Source organism: Loxodonta africana, chromosome 18 (genome assembly GCF_030014295.1).
Source record: "Loxodonta africana isolate mLoxAfr1 chromosome 18, mLoxAfr1.hap2, whole genome shotgun sequence".
Lineage (NCBI taxonomy): Eukaryota > Metazoa > Chordata > Mammalia > Proboscidea > Elephantidae > Loxodonta > Loxodonta africana.
The window spans coordinates 52,325,905-52,341,917 of NC_087359.1; the positions used below are offsets into that span (position 1 = coordinate 52,325,905).

At 43.3% G+C, this 16,013-nt stretch overlaps 1 protein-coding gene and 1 long non-coding RNA gene across 5 annotated transcripts in view; both read right to left on the reverse strand.

Annotated features, from left to right (window-relative positions):
* The window catches only part of HEATR6 (HEAT repeat containing 6), a 47,505-nt gene extending 41,873 nt beyond the window's left edge, over positions 1-5,632 (reverse strand). For 2 of the 4 annotated variants that reach the window (XR_010318384.1, XM_064271393.1), the window contains exons 1-4: positions 5,390-5,632; positions 2,949-3,056; positions 617-757; positions 244-359 (exon numbers count right to left, since the gene is read on the reverse strand). Coding sequence is in view for 3 of the 4 variants with exons in the window: in XM_064271393.1 (XP_064127463.1) it covers positions 244-359; positions 617-757; positions 2,949-3,056; positions 5,390-5,608 (584 nt within the window). In the remaining variant the exon portion in view is untranslated. The remainder of the gene's footprint in view (positions 1-243; positions 360-616; positions 758-2,948; positions 3,057-5,389) is intronic. The other 2 variants (XM_064271390.1, XM_064271391.1) reach the window with 2 other exon arrangements.
* Positions 5,633-9,223: 3,591 nt separating this feature from the next.
* LOC104846279 (uncharacterized) lies at positions 9,224-14,404 on the reverse strand. Its single transcript, XR_775841.3, has 3 exons — positions 14,269-14,404; positions 10,449-10,549; positions 9,224-9,324 (listed from the first exon to the last, which is right to left on the reverse strand). It is a non-coding gene; the product is annotated as an uncharacterized LOC104846279 (long non-coding RNA).
* Positions 14,405-16,013: the final 1,609 nt, after the last annotated feature.

The following is a 16,013-nucleotide window of genomic DNA, read 5'->3' on the forward strand; positions in this document are numbered from 1 at the left end:
ACTTTTACCCTATTTTAGGGACAAAGTGCTGGCCTACTCTTTTATTTATAAGCTTTCGTTAGAAACAATACTAAAATTAAAAACAAGCAATATAGTATGATCTTATTAGTAAAGGACATGGGAAATGCACAGTGGGTTATTTTTCTAGTTTGGCTCTGGCGTCAGAGGGATTATACCACTTACAAAAAGCCCAAGAGAGAGCCTATATCATTACTACTGCAAAACCTGATTGAATCCACATACCTGAGACATAAGTTTGCCATACAATGCACTGCTGCCCTCCTCACTTCCGGGTCAGACTGTGCCGGGTCACTCAACTTTATCAAGAGTCCAGTCTTGCCTACCAAGTCTGGGAGGTACTAAAACAAAATAACAGCCAACATTGGTCGAAGAAAAACTTCTCAAAAACATTATCTGTTAGACAGATTTCATTTTCATCCACAGGGAAGATAAATACCATAAAGACTGACTATTGTGTAAATCTTTCAAGGTTACACATCTTACTCAAAGTTATGCATCTAATTAGTGGCAGGACAGAAGCCTGAACACAGGTCTGTTGGTCCAGAGCCTATACTCCTAACCTTTCAAAGGGAAGACAGAACATAGTTTCAGCTACCTTTTGACATTTTGAGCCATTGCAGTAAACCAGAGCCGCCAGGGCTTGAAGAATTGCCATGTGCGTCCAGGGACTACACTGCTGAATAGCAGAGATAGTATATGCCAACAGGAAATCCAGGTTCTGTTCATCAACAATCACCTGCCAATACAGGAAAAAATACATACAGCCTAACTTCTAAAACACATTCTTACCCTTTTACGGGCATGTATGCTCACCTGAATCAAGCTGTGTAAGAAAGTGAGTGTCTCCTCCTTTTTTTGTCATCAGGATCAGCTCTAAAGGCCCTGAAAGTTTGATCAAGACAGGAGCCTTCTCCCTGACCCAGGGCCTTCACTCACTTCTTCCCCTTAGTCCCTTCACTCGAAGTAGAACCTGGCAAAGACCTTGTAACTTTTCCCTCAACTAGCCAGAAACTGGCAGCTATAAATATACACAGATACATACGACTCAATCCACTGAAATTTCTTAGTTAAATTGCCTTATGCATAGTAGATGCTCAATAGTGAATAAATGTACCTGCTAAATTGCTACTATGTCTGTTGCATGATGTCAGGAATACAACAGGCAGAGACAGCATATCCCTGCCATCAAAGAGCTTAGAATCTTGCTGGGACAGACTAGGCTAATCCAAGAATCGATTCATGGATAACTGAAACAAACTGTCATCAAGTGCTAGAAAGTTGGTTAAGGGTAATCAAATACTTTTCCGGTTGCCAGTGTTACAAAGATGATACACCTGAGAATAATAAACATTCAGAAGCCACCCCAGTGCTCTGGGATGTAATACTATCATGAAAAACTCTAAGCCTGAATACAGTCTGGCTTCACATGTAGCAGCAGACACCGCTGGTGCCTACCCAGCATCTGTCTCCTCTTTCCCTGCTGGCAGGGTACTGATTTTATTTGGCTGCTTACCTCTTCCACATGAGACCTAGGGGTAAATCCTACTTAGTCTAAGATAATGGTTCTCAGTTTTCTCCCTCAGGGGACATGTGGCAACATCCGGAGACATTTTTGGCTGTCACACTGGAGGGGTGCTACAGGCATCTAGTAGTTAGAGGTTGAGGATGCTGCTAAACGTCCTATAATGCTCAGGACAGCCTGCCACAGCAAAAAACTGTCGGCCCAAAATGTCAACAGTGCCGAGGCTGAGAAACCCTGAGGTAAGCCAACTCTGGCTGTACACTGGAATCATCTAGGGAGCTTAAACCTCCCACTTGACTCTAATGTAGAGCCAAGGCTAAAACCACAGATTTAAGCCAACTATGGTAATACTGTTCCCCTGGTCAGAAACCCTGGTGGTGTAGTGGTTAAAAGCTATGGCTGCTAACCAAAAAGGTCAGCAGTTCGAATCCACCAGGTGCTCCTTGGAAATGTTACGGGGCAGTTCTATCCTGTCCTATGGGGTCGTTATGAGTCAGAATTGACTCGACGGCAACGGGTTTGGTTTTGGTTTATTCCCCTGGTCAGACAGTGGTTTAGAGAGGAACTCACATGACCTAGGTCTCCAACAGAGGTATCAGGGGAGGTTGGCTAGAAAGTTTATGAGAAAAGCTTCCTCGGCTTCTGCTGGATGTCATTTGTTTTTTGTATGTGCTGACGGTGAGAGAGGCTAGCCAAGAATAACCCACACCCTGAGGATGGCAGACTGGAAAGATGTCAGTGAGCCTCGTAATATAATTTTTTAAAAAATGTGTTTAGCTACTACGGGTTGGATTTTTTTTGTTTCTTGCAGCCAAAAGCATCCTAGTTGATAAAATTCAAATGTGTTTGTGCACTTAACTGCATTCATATACATTATCTCAAATCTTCATTTCTGAACTGTTCCTAAAAAGATACCTAATTTATTTATATTCAGCTTGATATAAATAGCTAGGGTCTTTTTTTGTCCTAATGTTCCCTCTCCTCCAAACCATTTTTTATGTTTTATGAAGAACAAAAGTAGACCACAAAAATGGTAGCTTTAGAAAACGGGAAAAAATATTGACGGGAGGATGGAGGTGGGGTCATTTCAACAGATTCTCAGTTACATCTTGGTCACATAGATCTGTGAAAAATTCTAAGACTGGGAGGAGGTTGGGGGAAGGCTGGATGACATTGGTTTATTGAATCCAACAGAAAGGAATGCTTCTAATGGACAAACTTCTAGAATTGTGAAGATTTTTTTTTTTTTTTTAGTCAGTTATATTTGTTTCAATATCATCCTTATTATGGCGTTTGCTTTTCCTATCGCTTCTCAAAAGACTGGCCTATCACACCTACCACAGATGTAGTATTTCAAAAGGTATTTACTTATTATTAAAACTCACAATCTGAGTTCTAAAATTACCTGTAGTCTGTTAAGTAAATGGTGAATAAGTTGAGACACTTTGCTGACAAGATGATTCTGATTAAGAGGCACCAGTCGGCAAGCGTGGACAAGAAGAGCACTGACATCCTATCAAAAAAAAACAAAGAAATGGTGCTATACGTATCAGGCAAGTAAAGACGCTCCCAAACAGACGCAAATGGGAAAATAAATGCAGATGTTCATATCCAAGGATGGGGAAAGACACTTTTGAGGCAGAGAGTAGGGGAAAAGAAAATGACAGTGCAAAACAGAATGTGCTAAAAAGAAAGAAAACAATCAGTATGGTTTTGTCAGGCTAAACATTCCAGAATCTCTACAGACATAAGCATAGTACATGTAAACAGCCAAAAAAAGCATCCAGGATATGAAAGCATGCACTAAGGTAAAGATACCAAAAAGTAAGCAAACCAGACTTTCCACGCTATTGGGAAAATCAGAAATGACACTTGTATAGATTTTATGTAGAATTAGGGAATTCTAAAGGAAGAGGAATCACATCATTCATTCACTGATGTTTACTGAATAAAAAGGCTCTAAGTACCTGCTATGTGCAGTAGTATGCTAGGTCCTTGGGCTCCAAAGGTTAAAAAACAACAAAAACATGCTCCTGAGTCTCAAAGAGCTTACAGTCTAGTGAGGAAGATAGAAATACCTACAAATAATTAAAATAAAGTGAACTAAATGATGAAAGAATTAAGTATTAATTTGATGGAGCAAAACCACGAGGCTGGAAGAGGCAAAGGGTAATTAGAAAGGTCTTGTGGAGGTGACTTTTAAGCAGAATCTAGGATGATCTGAAGGATGAGTAGAAATTTGCCGGATAGACGAGGCATCAAAGGGCATTGCAAGCAAAAAGACTGACTCCGACTCATAGCAACCCTACAGGACAGAGTAGAACTGCCCCACAGGATTTCCAAGGAGCGTCTAGTTGATCTGAACTGCCCACCTTTTGGTGAGCAGCAGAGCTCTTACCCACTGTGCCACCAAGGCTGCTATATACATAAATATTTTTTAATTTCCTCCTTCCTTTCCTCATATTAAAGGGCCCTGGTTGCACAGTGGTTAAGCGCTTGGCTGCACACTGAAAGGTGGGCAGTTCAAAGCCACCAGCAGCTCCACAGGAGAAAGATTTGGCAGTCTGCTGCTGTGAAGATTTACAAACTTGGAAACTCTACGGGGCAGTTCTACTCTGTCAATACGCATCAGAATCAACTCAACGGCAATGCGTTTCGTTTTGGTTCTTCCTCATATTGGTCTCATACTCTATGAATTGTTCTGAAGCTCTCTTTCACCATTTACCAATATGCACTGAAGATGTTTCCCGATGAGACTTTTATAGTCATATTTTTTTCCCCATTATAAAAAAGTTCACTCTGGCAGCAGAGCAAAGAATGGTTTGGAAAAGGGCTGGACTGGAAATCAGTCAGGAGTCCAGGTGAGAGTCTTCATGACTGAGGGCATGATGGGAATAGAGAAGTGGAGATGAACTGCAAAATACTTATGAGGTAGATTCCGAAGAACTCAATGATGGGTAAGACTGAGGATGAAGGAAAAGGGAAGAACCAGGGATAACTCCAGTGTTTGTACCTTGAGTCACTTAGTGGACTGGGTGCATGTTTGTATGTGTTCGGTGGTGAAATGGGTTGGGGAGCGGGAAGAGTGTATTCGGAGATAATGCATTCATTTTAGGAATTGTCAAGAGCGAGGTGTCTATGAACCCCAGAAAGCAGTGGTATGGCTACGTCAAGAGTTTAGGGAACTCAGCAGTTACGACAATATAAGTGGTAACCAAGACCTGATGTGTGTGGATAAGATTACTCAGAGAGAGTGAAATTAGCTTCTAAAGAGGCGGCAGAGGCGGAGGAGCTAGCATGGAAGAACAGAAAAATCAGGGACTTTTTAACAGGCTTTGGTTCCAATTCTAGCTCTGCCATTGGTCAGCAATACGACACCAGATCTTTTTGAGCATCGGTATTTTCATCAGTAAAATAAATCTAGTAATATCCACGTCCTAGGATTACTGGAACCGTGCGTTTTTACTGTACGTGGTCCATGTACCATGTACTTAATAAATGGAAGTAATGAATTTGGTGTACAAAGTGTTTCGATGCACAGCGAGGGAGTGGGGGGGAGGGACGTAAGGTAGTACCAGAGGTGACATTTGAGGTGTTAATCAGAGCAGATGTCATCAAATTAAGTTTTGAAAGATGTGAGTTTGCCAAGCACTGAAGTCTTCCAGTTGGAGAAGGGCAAAGAATGTGCCTCAAGCGGAAGGCGCAAACAAGCCTGGAACTAAGTAATTCCGCAGGGTGCGGGAAAAACCCGGAGAGGCAGGCGGGAACCAGCAGCGGGGATGCCTCAGGGGTGGAGCAGGGGCCAGCAGACGCGGCGCCGTCCTCCCCATGGGGCGCGCCGCCTACCTCCGGGGCCACGCCGTCGCCCTCGCTGTAGTTCTCGGAGATGAGCTGGTCGAAGAGCAGGTGGATCTCTGTGCGGGCGGAGCTGCTGTCGTCCGGATGCAGGGCGCGGAGCCTGGCCGACAGGCGGCGGAACCCGTTCCCAGGTTCAGGGGGTGGCTCCCTCGCTGCCTCTCGCGTCGGCTCGCGCAGCACGGAGCCAACAATCTGCACTGTCGCCATGTTGCCCCTAAGACACCAGGAAAGTACTTCCGGGTTACGTTCCCCCCTCCCCTGTCGTGTTCTAGCTCCGGAAATGCTTTATATGGACCAGGTCGATCTCCATAACTACGCGACGCCTCAGACCGACGCTCAGCAGATTCTTGTTAGCGATTGGCTTCACTTTTTCGCCCACCCACGTCTTCTGAAATCCTAACTGAGAAGTGGAAACTGTCTTTTCAGAAAGCTTGTTCCTGAACAGGGGTGACATTAGTCTTGAGTACTGACATTCCAAATTTAGCCTGGGGTAGGGGAATCCTAGGGATGTCATGACGGAGAGGGGCTGCTGTGGATGGCGGTGGCAGAAACTGCTGGTTCAAAGACATCCTTTTCTTACATAGCAGTAGAACCCCTGATTTTTATCCTGGCACGAGGCCACCCTGAATAAAAGGCTACATTTCCCAGTATCCTTGTAGCTGCCTGTGGCTGTGTGAGTAATAGCTGGCTAATGGAACGTAGAGCAGCTTTCCCGAACTTAAACAACACCTAGCTGCACTCTGTTCCCCTTTCTCCCGGTTTTCCAATCTGAATCCTCTCATGAGTCATGAGACACTTAGCCCAAGAAAAGTAATTTGAAAGTACGGGTTGAATCATGTAAACTATAACTTGCCTAAGGATGACCTATCCCTCGGTGGTGCAAATGCTTAACAACTCAACTACTAGCTGAAACGTTGATGGTTTGAACCCAGCGAGAGGCACCTTGGCAGACAGTCCTGGGGATGTTTCCAAAAGGTCACAGCCTTGAAACCTTTATGGGGCAGTTCTGCTCTGCATACATGAGGTTGCCATGAGTTGGAATGGACTCCCCCGTGCAACTAACAGAAACAAGGCTAACCTGGTTGACATTGAACACCTCAAGATTTTCTGAAGCCTTAAAGTCAAGAAGTTGGAAAATAAAATAGCCATTTTAAAATCTGTGAACAGTTTTCAGCCACCCAAGAGATTAATGTGTGGAATTCACATTAGGGCAGACTGAGAAAACCATCTCTAGGGCCTTTGAGTTATGAAAACATAAAAGTAGACCTTCACCCTTGGCTCTTAGGGAAAACCTTGTAGTCACCTGAATGTGTGCGTTTTATCCTGAGAATAAAACACTTTTATTCGACAATGAAAACTGGAGGGTTTGCTTTAGCAAAGCTAGTGCGCTGAAACCTTTAGGTTTCTTTGGGGGAGAAGAGTTTTAGATTTAGATAGCACCATACTTGTATATGGAAACCCTGGTGGCTTAGTGATTAAGAGCTACTGCTGCTAACCAAAAGATTGGCAGTTCGAATCCACCAGGAGCTCCTCAGAAACCCTATGGGGCAGCTCTACTCTGTCCTACAGGATTGCTATGAGTCGGAATCGACTCAACGGCAATGGGTTATACTTGTATATGGTCCCTCATGGCATAGTGGTTAAGAACTCAGCTGCTAACCAAAAGTTCGGCAGTTCAAATCCACCAGCCGCTCCCTGAAAACCCTAAGGGCAAGTTCTCTGTCCTATAAGGTTGCTATGAGTCGGAATTTACTCGACGGGAGTGGGTTTATGGGTATACTTGTATAATATTGCTTATTCCTGGGATATGTATATATGTGTGTTGTATATGTGCATGTATGTGTGTGCATTTTTGATATCCAAACATTTGCTCGGAGAAGATCAGAAATTGAGACCCAGTGACTAGGTGTCTTAGCCTGGGTTCCTGGAAAGCAGAGCCGGAGATGAAGTTGATGTGTGAGTGATTTATTCAGGAATGAACAGGGAAAGGAGGAGAACCAATACAAATATGTTCCACTGAATTGGCCATTGCAAGGAATGACAGGTTCCTCAATTCTTGGGACTTTCTGAGAAGACCAAACCTCTGCTTCCATTATCACATTGCCTTCTTCTCATCTGTAGTCAAGTCTCCCTCTGCCTCTCTCTTATAATGACACTTGTGATTACATTTAGGGCCCACCTGGATAATCCAGGATACTCTTCCATCCCAAGACCCTTAACTTAATCACACCTGCAAAGTCCCTTTTGCCATTAAAAGGTAACATTCACAGGTTCCAAGAATCATGGCCTGGAAGTCTTTAGGGGCTATTGTTCAGCCTACCTGCTTCCTGCTCCCCCAAACTGTGGAAACTCACAGCTTGGCAAAATCTCTCTCCCAAGAAGATCACCAGACACATCCCTTCTCCTCCCCATTGTCAACCTTTTTATATTCTTACAGTGGGTGACGGGTTTAAATTTTGAATATGATGAACTGGCACTTCATTCTGGAATTTCAGGGTTTTTTTTTTTAGCATTTTGGAACCCAGTCAAGACTTAATTTTTATTACCCATGGATCATCCTGACTAAAGTAAGCTTGGTCCCTACTCTAATCACATCCATTTTTTATTTCCTTCAAAACGTTTATCATAATCTGTGGTTATTTTGTTTATTTGCTTATTATCTGTTTCCTTTTCTAGAATGTGAGTTCTGTAAAGGTACAGGCACCACCTGTCTGATTCGCAGTTGTATCCCCAGAGCTAGCACAGCACCCAAGACATGGTGGGTGCCCCAGAATGTTTGTTGATAGAATGAATGAACTCAATATTTAATTATTTATTGAGGGCCTCCTATTTGCCACCTATTGGTTGATATGAAAATCAAATGGGATGTTTACAAAAATGCTTTGTGAACTGTAAAGTTCTATAAATCTTAGCACCCAAATGAGATGGATATTATTATTTTCACCTTTTCACTGGTAAGGAAATGATGCCAGAGAGCTTAATTGGTATATCAAGAGCCATGTGGGCAGTAAGTTGGTCAAAATCAGACTGGAACCCCGGGCCTGCTGAATCTTAAGTCTCTGTGTGTGAAAAATGTAGACCAGAAGTTGTAAGCCTGTCTTTCTCTCCCATATTTTGTAACAGGGAAAACCAGGAGAAAGCGTATCCCAATTAAACCTTGAAGTTCTAGAGGCATACAAAATTATGACTAAGAGTTATTGGCTCACCTCTTGATTGTAGTTAATATTTATTGAACGTTTTGTATCTGTCAGGCACTATGCCAAATGCTTTACATGAACTAACCTCTTTTATTCTTGTAGGTCTACAAGGTATGTTATACAGATGGGGAAGCTGAAGCACAGAAAGGTTAGGTCACTCACTGAAGGCCATATAGCTGTGTCGTGGAGTCAGTTTTGAAGCCCAGAGGAATTGAATTCAGGGTCTGAGATCCTAACCTCTCTGCTATGATGCCTAGACCTTGGAATTTGACCTGGGATTATAGTTCAGGCCCTGACATTTACCTGCTGTGTGATTTAGGGAAAATTACTTAATTTCCCCAAATCTCAGTGTCCTTGTCTATAAAATGGAGGTCATAATAAACACAGTCACAGGGTTGTTATAAGGGTAAATTAGATGATGCTTGTGGAGAATTTAACATAGTCCTTGTTGCATAGCAAGCAATCAACAAATAGCGTCTATCCCCCTCCACCTTCTCTTCCTCCTCCTCACCATCATCATCATCACCACCCCTAACCAAATACCTCAAGTAGTCTGGGTTATTTTAATGATGATGATTTATTAAAAGAAACAACTTCTTTTCCCTTCCCGCCCCCCCCCCCCCGCCCCGCCGCCCCATGCCCTTGCGGTCTTCATCCTTGAACCCTCATTTTCATGTCTTCCTGGACAAGGAGCTCCAAACAGTCACATTGTCAAAGGTAGGAACTCTAGGAGGTGATGAACAGTTGTTAAAAAAAGAATGACCCATAAGATAAGTCTTCATCTGGACAAAAAAATTATGTATGAAACTTATTGCTTCTGCACCTGGATCCACAGAATACAAGTGAGAGGCAAAATAGTTCCCAATTCTATGAATTAATAAGCAACTGCAAGGAGCCAGCAAGGCCATAAGCACCCTAAGTATTATGGATAGATTGAACAAATAATAACTTCTGAGCACATATGGATTATTTTTCAAGTCTCTGTTGATTCTGTTGTGTTTAATACAGCTTAACAAAACTGAATCATTGTAGTTTTTTATTATGCTTTTTTTTTTTTTTTTTCAATAAATGGCTACTGAAAATGGATGGACCATTGTATGGCCCCTGAAATATTTTTACAAGAAAGGTCAACATGGCAAAGTTCATCGAAGGCCTTAAAATGAGCATGCTCTTTGATCAGTAATTGTACTAATTAGAATTTATCCCAAGGAAATTAGTAGAGACATGCCCACCCATTTAGTCCCCAGTACAGTCACAATAATCTAAGAATGAGTAATATCTTAAATGTGTATTAGCGGAGGTTGCTGAGTCAAAGGTGTTGTGTGCGTATAGGATAGATTTCTATAAGGCTATTACAGATGACCAGGTAGCAGCATCGGCATTGATATTTAAAGGTGTTTACTAGCTATTTTTAAGTGAAATGATCAGGGAACCAAAATAGGCACGATGTGATCTCATATTTACATAAAAATGAGATCACATTGTGCCTACTCTGGTTCCCTGATCATTTCACTGAAAAATATGAATGTGGTTAAAATAGGAATGAAGGTGTTAAGCACACATCATTTTGGAGTAGGGGACTGCAGATGATTTTCATTTTTTTGTTCAACTGAATAGTCTGTTTATCCTCCAGGATTTACTAGGCAATGAAATTATTCTAAACAGTTGGAAACCACCATCCTGTGATGGACACACCTTTTTCTTGGGAAGGATGGGTAAAGAGGGAGAGGCAATAGGGAGACAGCTGGACTTCTGTTACACCCATTTCTGGAAAGTCGCATTGGGTCCAGTGTACAACCTGCCTGGGTTGACAAGGTTTGGGGGAGCAGGGAAGAGCCTATACTTCTTACCTGTCCTTAGTCCGAAGCACAGATGTGGCCACAACCATTGCTGACACACCGCTCCCCTGCCTCACAGTCCCAGTCACTTCTGCAGAGTTCTACGCAGGAACCTATGTTAGAACAGACCCGGATGAAAACCACTGTGCTTTAGGACAGGTCCTGTGGGGAGCCAGCCCTTGATTAAGCAGTCAGTTGTCCTTTTTTTTTTTTGTTGTTCAGTTCATGATACAATTTATAAATGATTACTGGCAGAATAATACTCTATATCTTATCTATTTCAGTAAAAAAACAATGCATTCACCTAAGTAATCTCATTTAATTGAGAGTAAGACCTACATTAAAGATGGGGATCATTGTGTTTGTGGAGGGGAAGCCCAAAAAGGCAAGACCAGGGATGACTTAAGTGGAAAGTCATCTTTCCACTCTGCAGGGAAAGGAGCAGAGAAAGATGGCCTCCCATTGACCGAGTGCCAACCAGGGTGCCTTACAGCCACCCTGTGATGTGGGACTTACTAGCATTGTTTTACAGGTGTGGGAGCTGGAGCTTGCAGAGATATGACCATTAAGTGCTACAGAAGTGGGATCCAACCCTAGCCCTGCCTGGCTTCTGGGCCCAATTTCCTTCTGCTGTGCCACATGGTAAAACTGACCCAGACATGAATTGTACATCTCCACATTTCAAGGAGTCTTCCTAACCTGAGTGGAGGCTCTCCAAGTTCCCAGGGCCTCAAGGTTGGCTCTGAAGTTGGACAATGAAGTTGGTCCAAGAAATGAGGTAAGACTCTACAGGGGCTTCTAGCAAAACATGTGCAGAGCCCTGGGTGAATGAATGTGTGTTCTGCCTTGAGTGGATACTCAGCTATTCTCAGGAGTTTATCTGATTCTGTTTCTGGACCTTTCTGGGCCTTTGTTTCCTCGTCTGTAAAATGGGGCCCTTGAATCCAGCAGAGGAAATGGGTTTTATCCTCCAGTGTCAACTCCAGCCAATGAAGGTGGCTATCTGAATGGTGTTCTGAGAGGTCTCAGATGCCTTGGCCCAGCTCAAAGAGAAAGAGTGTTGTGACTGATTAGCAATTTCTGAGAGGTGTAAGAAGAGGGGCTGGTGGGATATCTGCAATGTACTTGTAGATTGGCCTCTGAGAAGAGCAATACCATCTCTCCTTGCTCCTATTAGCCGTTGTCGATTTGTGGTGAGAAGGTTGAAGATCCCTTGTCCCCACTTATAGCAGTTAGATCATTCATTAAGTATATACATTATCTGTTAATTTCTTCCTAAGTGTAAAGCATACAGCCAGTTGCCGTTCAGTTAATTCTGATTCATGGTGACCCTATGTGTGTCAGAGTAGAACTGTGTTCCATAGAGTTTTTGGTGGCTGACTTTTCAGAAGTAGATCACCAGGCCTGACTTCTGAGGTACCTCTGGGTAGACTTGAACCTCCAAACTTTCAGTTAGCAGCTAAGTGTGATAACCATTTCCACCACCCAGAGACTGTATGTATAATATAAAGCATAAACCAAAAAAAACCAAACCCGTTGCTGTTGAGTGGACTCGGACTCACAGCAACCCTATAGGACAGAGTAGAACTGCCCCATAGGGTTTCCAAGGCAGTAATCTTTACGGAAGCAGACTGCCACATCTTTCTCCCACAGAGCAGCTGGTAGGTTCGAACCACCAACCTTTCAGTTAGCAGCCCAGCGCTTAACCATTGTGCCACTAGGGCTCCTTGTATAATGCATCCCCTAAAAAAAACCCACTGCCATGGAGTCAATTCCAACTCATAGCAACCCTATAGGACAGAGTAGAACTGCCCATAGGTTTCCAAGGCTGTGATCTTTATGGAAATAGACTGCCAGGTCTTTCTCCTTCAGAGCCATCTTTCTCCTTCAGAGCCGTTGGTAGGTTCAAACCACCAACCTTTCTGCTGGCAGCTGAATGCTTAACTACTGCTCCGCCAGGGCTCCCAGGTATAAAGCCTAGAGGTAAATTGTTGAGGGGTTACAAAGATGTAAGACAGGGTCATTACCTTCAAGCAGCTTCTAGTCTAATAACAGAGGTAAGACTTAAGTTCAAAGTTCAAAAAACAAAGCAGTATGTGATAAGAAGGTATCTTTAGATGACTAAAGGGGCTCAGAGAGGAGAAGACCTGACTTCCAATTAGGTTAATCAGAAAAGGTGAGTCTTGAGATGCAGGCAGTTTTCAAGGCAGAATTCAGGGGAGTGGTGGAGTGTTGCAAGAAGAGAAAAGAACCACTAGCAATCACAAGGGGAAACATACAATGGGGGGAGGGGAGGGCTAGGGCGAAGTTCAGTTGGGTGCTTAGAGGGCAGAATTTAAGGAGGCACTTGCACAACCCTGAGAGCACATGCCTCCTCAGATTTTTGTACCCTGAGTGCCTCATCTGCCTCACCCTAGTTCTGGCCCTACAAAGCAATGTAGACAGGAGAAACGGCAAATGGAGACTTTCCATTTCAGCTGGAGGGCTGGATAGGTGTTGGAGAAGTGTTGGAAGTTAAGCAAGAAAAAAAGGGGCAAAGGTAGAGAGGGCAGATCTTGAGGGCCTCAGAGGTTTGGACTTCATTTGGTAGGCCGGAGAAGGATGGGATTGCCACTTACTTGGGAAGATTTTTCTGGTTTGACGGTGCATTATGGACTAGGATTTAACAAGCAAGCAAATTTCAGAAGAAAGAGAGGCAGGCAGAGCTATTTGGAAATTATTGCAATGGCTCCGAAAATAAATAAATAAAAACCAAACCTGTTGCTGTCAAGTCAATTCCGATTCTTGGCGACCCCATGTGTTACAGAGTAGAACTGCTCCATAGGATTTTCTTGGCTGAGATCTTACAGAAGCAGATCACCAGGCCTTTCTTTCATGGTGCCGCTGGGTGGGTTTGAACTGCCGACCTTTAGATTATCAATCAAGCATAAACCTTTTGCAACACCGAGGGACCTGCAATGGCTCAAGCATGGAGTAATCCGGGTAGGAAATACAGTGCGGCGAGGGGACATAGGAAGGAAGGAACACATGCAAGAGACAATTTCAAAAAATGGGCTGTATTTGGCAACCAGTTCAATGTAAGGAAAGAGGAGCAAAGAAGAGAGAGGAGCAAAAGTTAAATCCCATAATATTTTGTGAGAAGAAGGGAAAAACAAAAGATACAGTGAAAGAGAATCCCAGAGAGAAGAAAGCTGGAGCATTGAGGGAGTGGAAAACAGTGTCACATGTTGCAGAGGGTAAAGACTTTGGCAGCTGAAGAGAGGCAAGTGGTTTGTCAACAAGACCTAAGAGAGAAGTTTCAGGAGAGTGATGGGGCAGGGATGGAGGCTATAGTCAGTCTTCAAGGGGTTAAGAAATGAGTTACGGGGACTCGAAGGGAGGGAATAAAGTCTACTCCTTGGAGAATGTTGATGGTAAAGGGAAAGAATAGATTAAGATGATATTGTTTAGCCTGATTAAGAAAATGTTTTCTCCAGGTGATCGAATTGATTTGTAGTGAGAAGGAAAGAGCCGGGGAAGAAGGAGCTGATGGAGAGATGGAGAGTGGCTAATGGAGCAGAGTTGCAGAGGGGGCAAGAGAGGAGTGGAAAGTCTGGATGGAGGGATGACCCAGGGAAAGGAGGGGCAGAAAGTGGGGCAGAAGCAGAGAGATTTTGGGCTGGGGAGCTGGTGGTGGCAGTCAAGGTGTGGCCCTGCAGTGGCCCCTTAAGGAGCATGTTTTTGTCTTCTCCCCTATTCTCCCCTCCTCCCCCTGCACACACTGGTCTCCGATTCCCCACTTTCTGGCTCCCTCATTCAAAGAAGAATGAGGTTGCCTGCTGCCTGGACTCACCCAGAAGTTTCAAGGATCTCACAGCAGCCTGAAGCTCTTGCACTTCTAGGCTGAGGGCGAGAAGGGTCACAAGGATGAGGAAGCCTATCAGCTTCATGTTGCTGTTGGAAGCCTTTGGTAGAAAGGCAGCAGGGTTAAGAGCTGCCAAAATTTATACGCTTCTGCCCGCCCACTGAGCAAGAATGCAAGGCCAGGGGTGGGACTAGGGAAGTCTAAACCCTGCCCAGAAACTGACATTTCTGGAGAACAGAAACCACGTATTCCTTTCCCTGGGTAACCATCCGTTCCCCAAGCAAGTCTCTGAGTCAGGGAAGCACCCTCGTCTGACCGGCAAATAGGACTCCTAAACCAGAAAAGCTTTGAGTAACCCAGAAAAGGAGCAGCGTGGAGAGATGGGTACGAACTTTTCAACACAAGTATTGGATGTAGTGTACTCAAGGTCCTGGCACATGCTTGGCATAAGGAATAAAATGATTAAAAAAATTTTTAAAAAGCAGACACCCTCCTGGTCCTCATAGAAATTACAATCCAGGAGCTAGGTAGCTAGGTCCTTTATATACTTTTCTATTGGAGAAAAAGTCAAAGTTTTGCATTGTTTCTTAAAAATATTCTGATTATAATCTCCGTTTTATTTTTATTTGCACCGTAATTAACATAGGAGAAAAAGAGTTTCTTCCTCTCTAATCCTAAGAGGATCTGAACAGTCTTTATAATGGCTGAATTAATTATAAAATATCAATGAAATTACAGTCTTTGGACTAAACATTACAAGGTTTTGGGAAAGCTCAATTTCTTATAAGAAATGTATAGTGAGTAAATGGAATTTCCCACACCAGACTAGTCAACTTTATAGTCTTAACAGTCTGTTGCGGGTAAAGAATAATTTCATTACAAAGCTCCTTACAAATAAATTACTCAATTAGATGATAAGATAGAGAATATATGTACATATGAGATACAAAAAATTTTCACCCCACCTTATGTTATTTTAAAGCCTGGTGGCATAGTGGTTAAGTGCTACGGCTGCTAACCAAAGGGTCGGCAGTTCAAATCCACCAGGCACTCCTTGGGAATGCTACAGGGCAGTTCTACTCTATCCTGTAGGGTCGCAGTGAGTCGGAATTGACTCGACGGCACTGTGTTTGGTTTGGTTTTGGTTCTTATGTTATTAATGTTTTCAGGGTAACTTTCCAAGTTACACCTTTATCTATGTAATGGAATGGAATAACTGACTGATATTTTATTACCAAAGCCCAGCATCATCAGTGCCTCCCTTCCTACTTCTGTTCCTCCCTTCCTTACTCCCTTCTTTCTTTCCTTCCTTCCGTCATTCCTCCCTCCCTCGTTTCCTCCTCTCTCTTTATCTCCTTCCCTTCCCATCCTTTCAAGACTCTTTATTAAATTGCTAATTAACTCTGTGGCTTCTGACTTCACCTCTAACTTTAGCAAAGGACGTATCAATGAATTGGAGGCTTATGATCTTTTAGTTCTACACCTTACTTAAGGAGGAACCCTGGTGGTGCTGTAGTTAAGAGCTTGGCTGCTAACCAAAAGGTCAGCACTTTGAATCCACTGGCTGCTCCTTGGAAACTCTATGGAGCAGTTCTACTCTGTCATGTAGGGTCAATATGAGTTGAAATCGACTCGAAGGCATAGGGTTTGGGTGGCGCAACAATTGAACTGCTGACCGAAAGATTGGTGATTCAAACCACACAGACAGTACCTAACAATAACACCTTATTTAA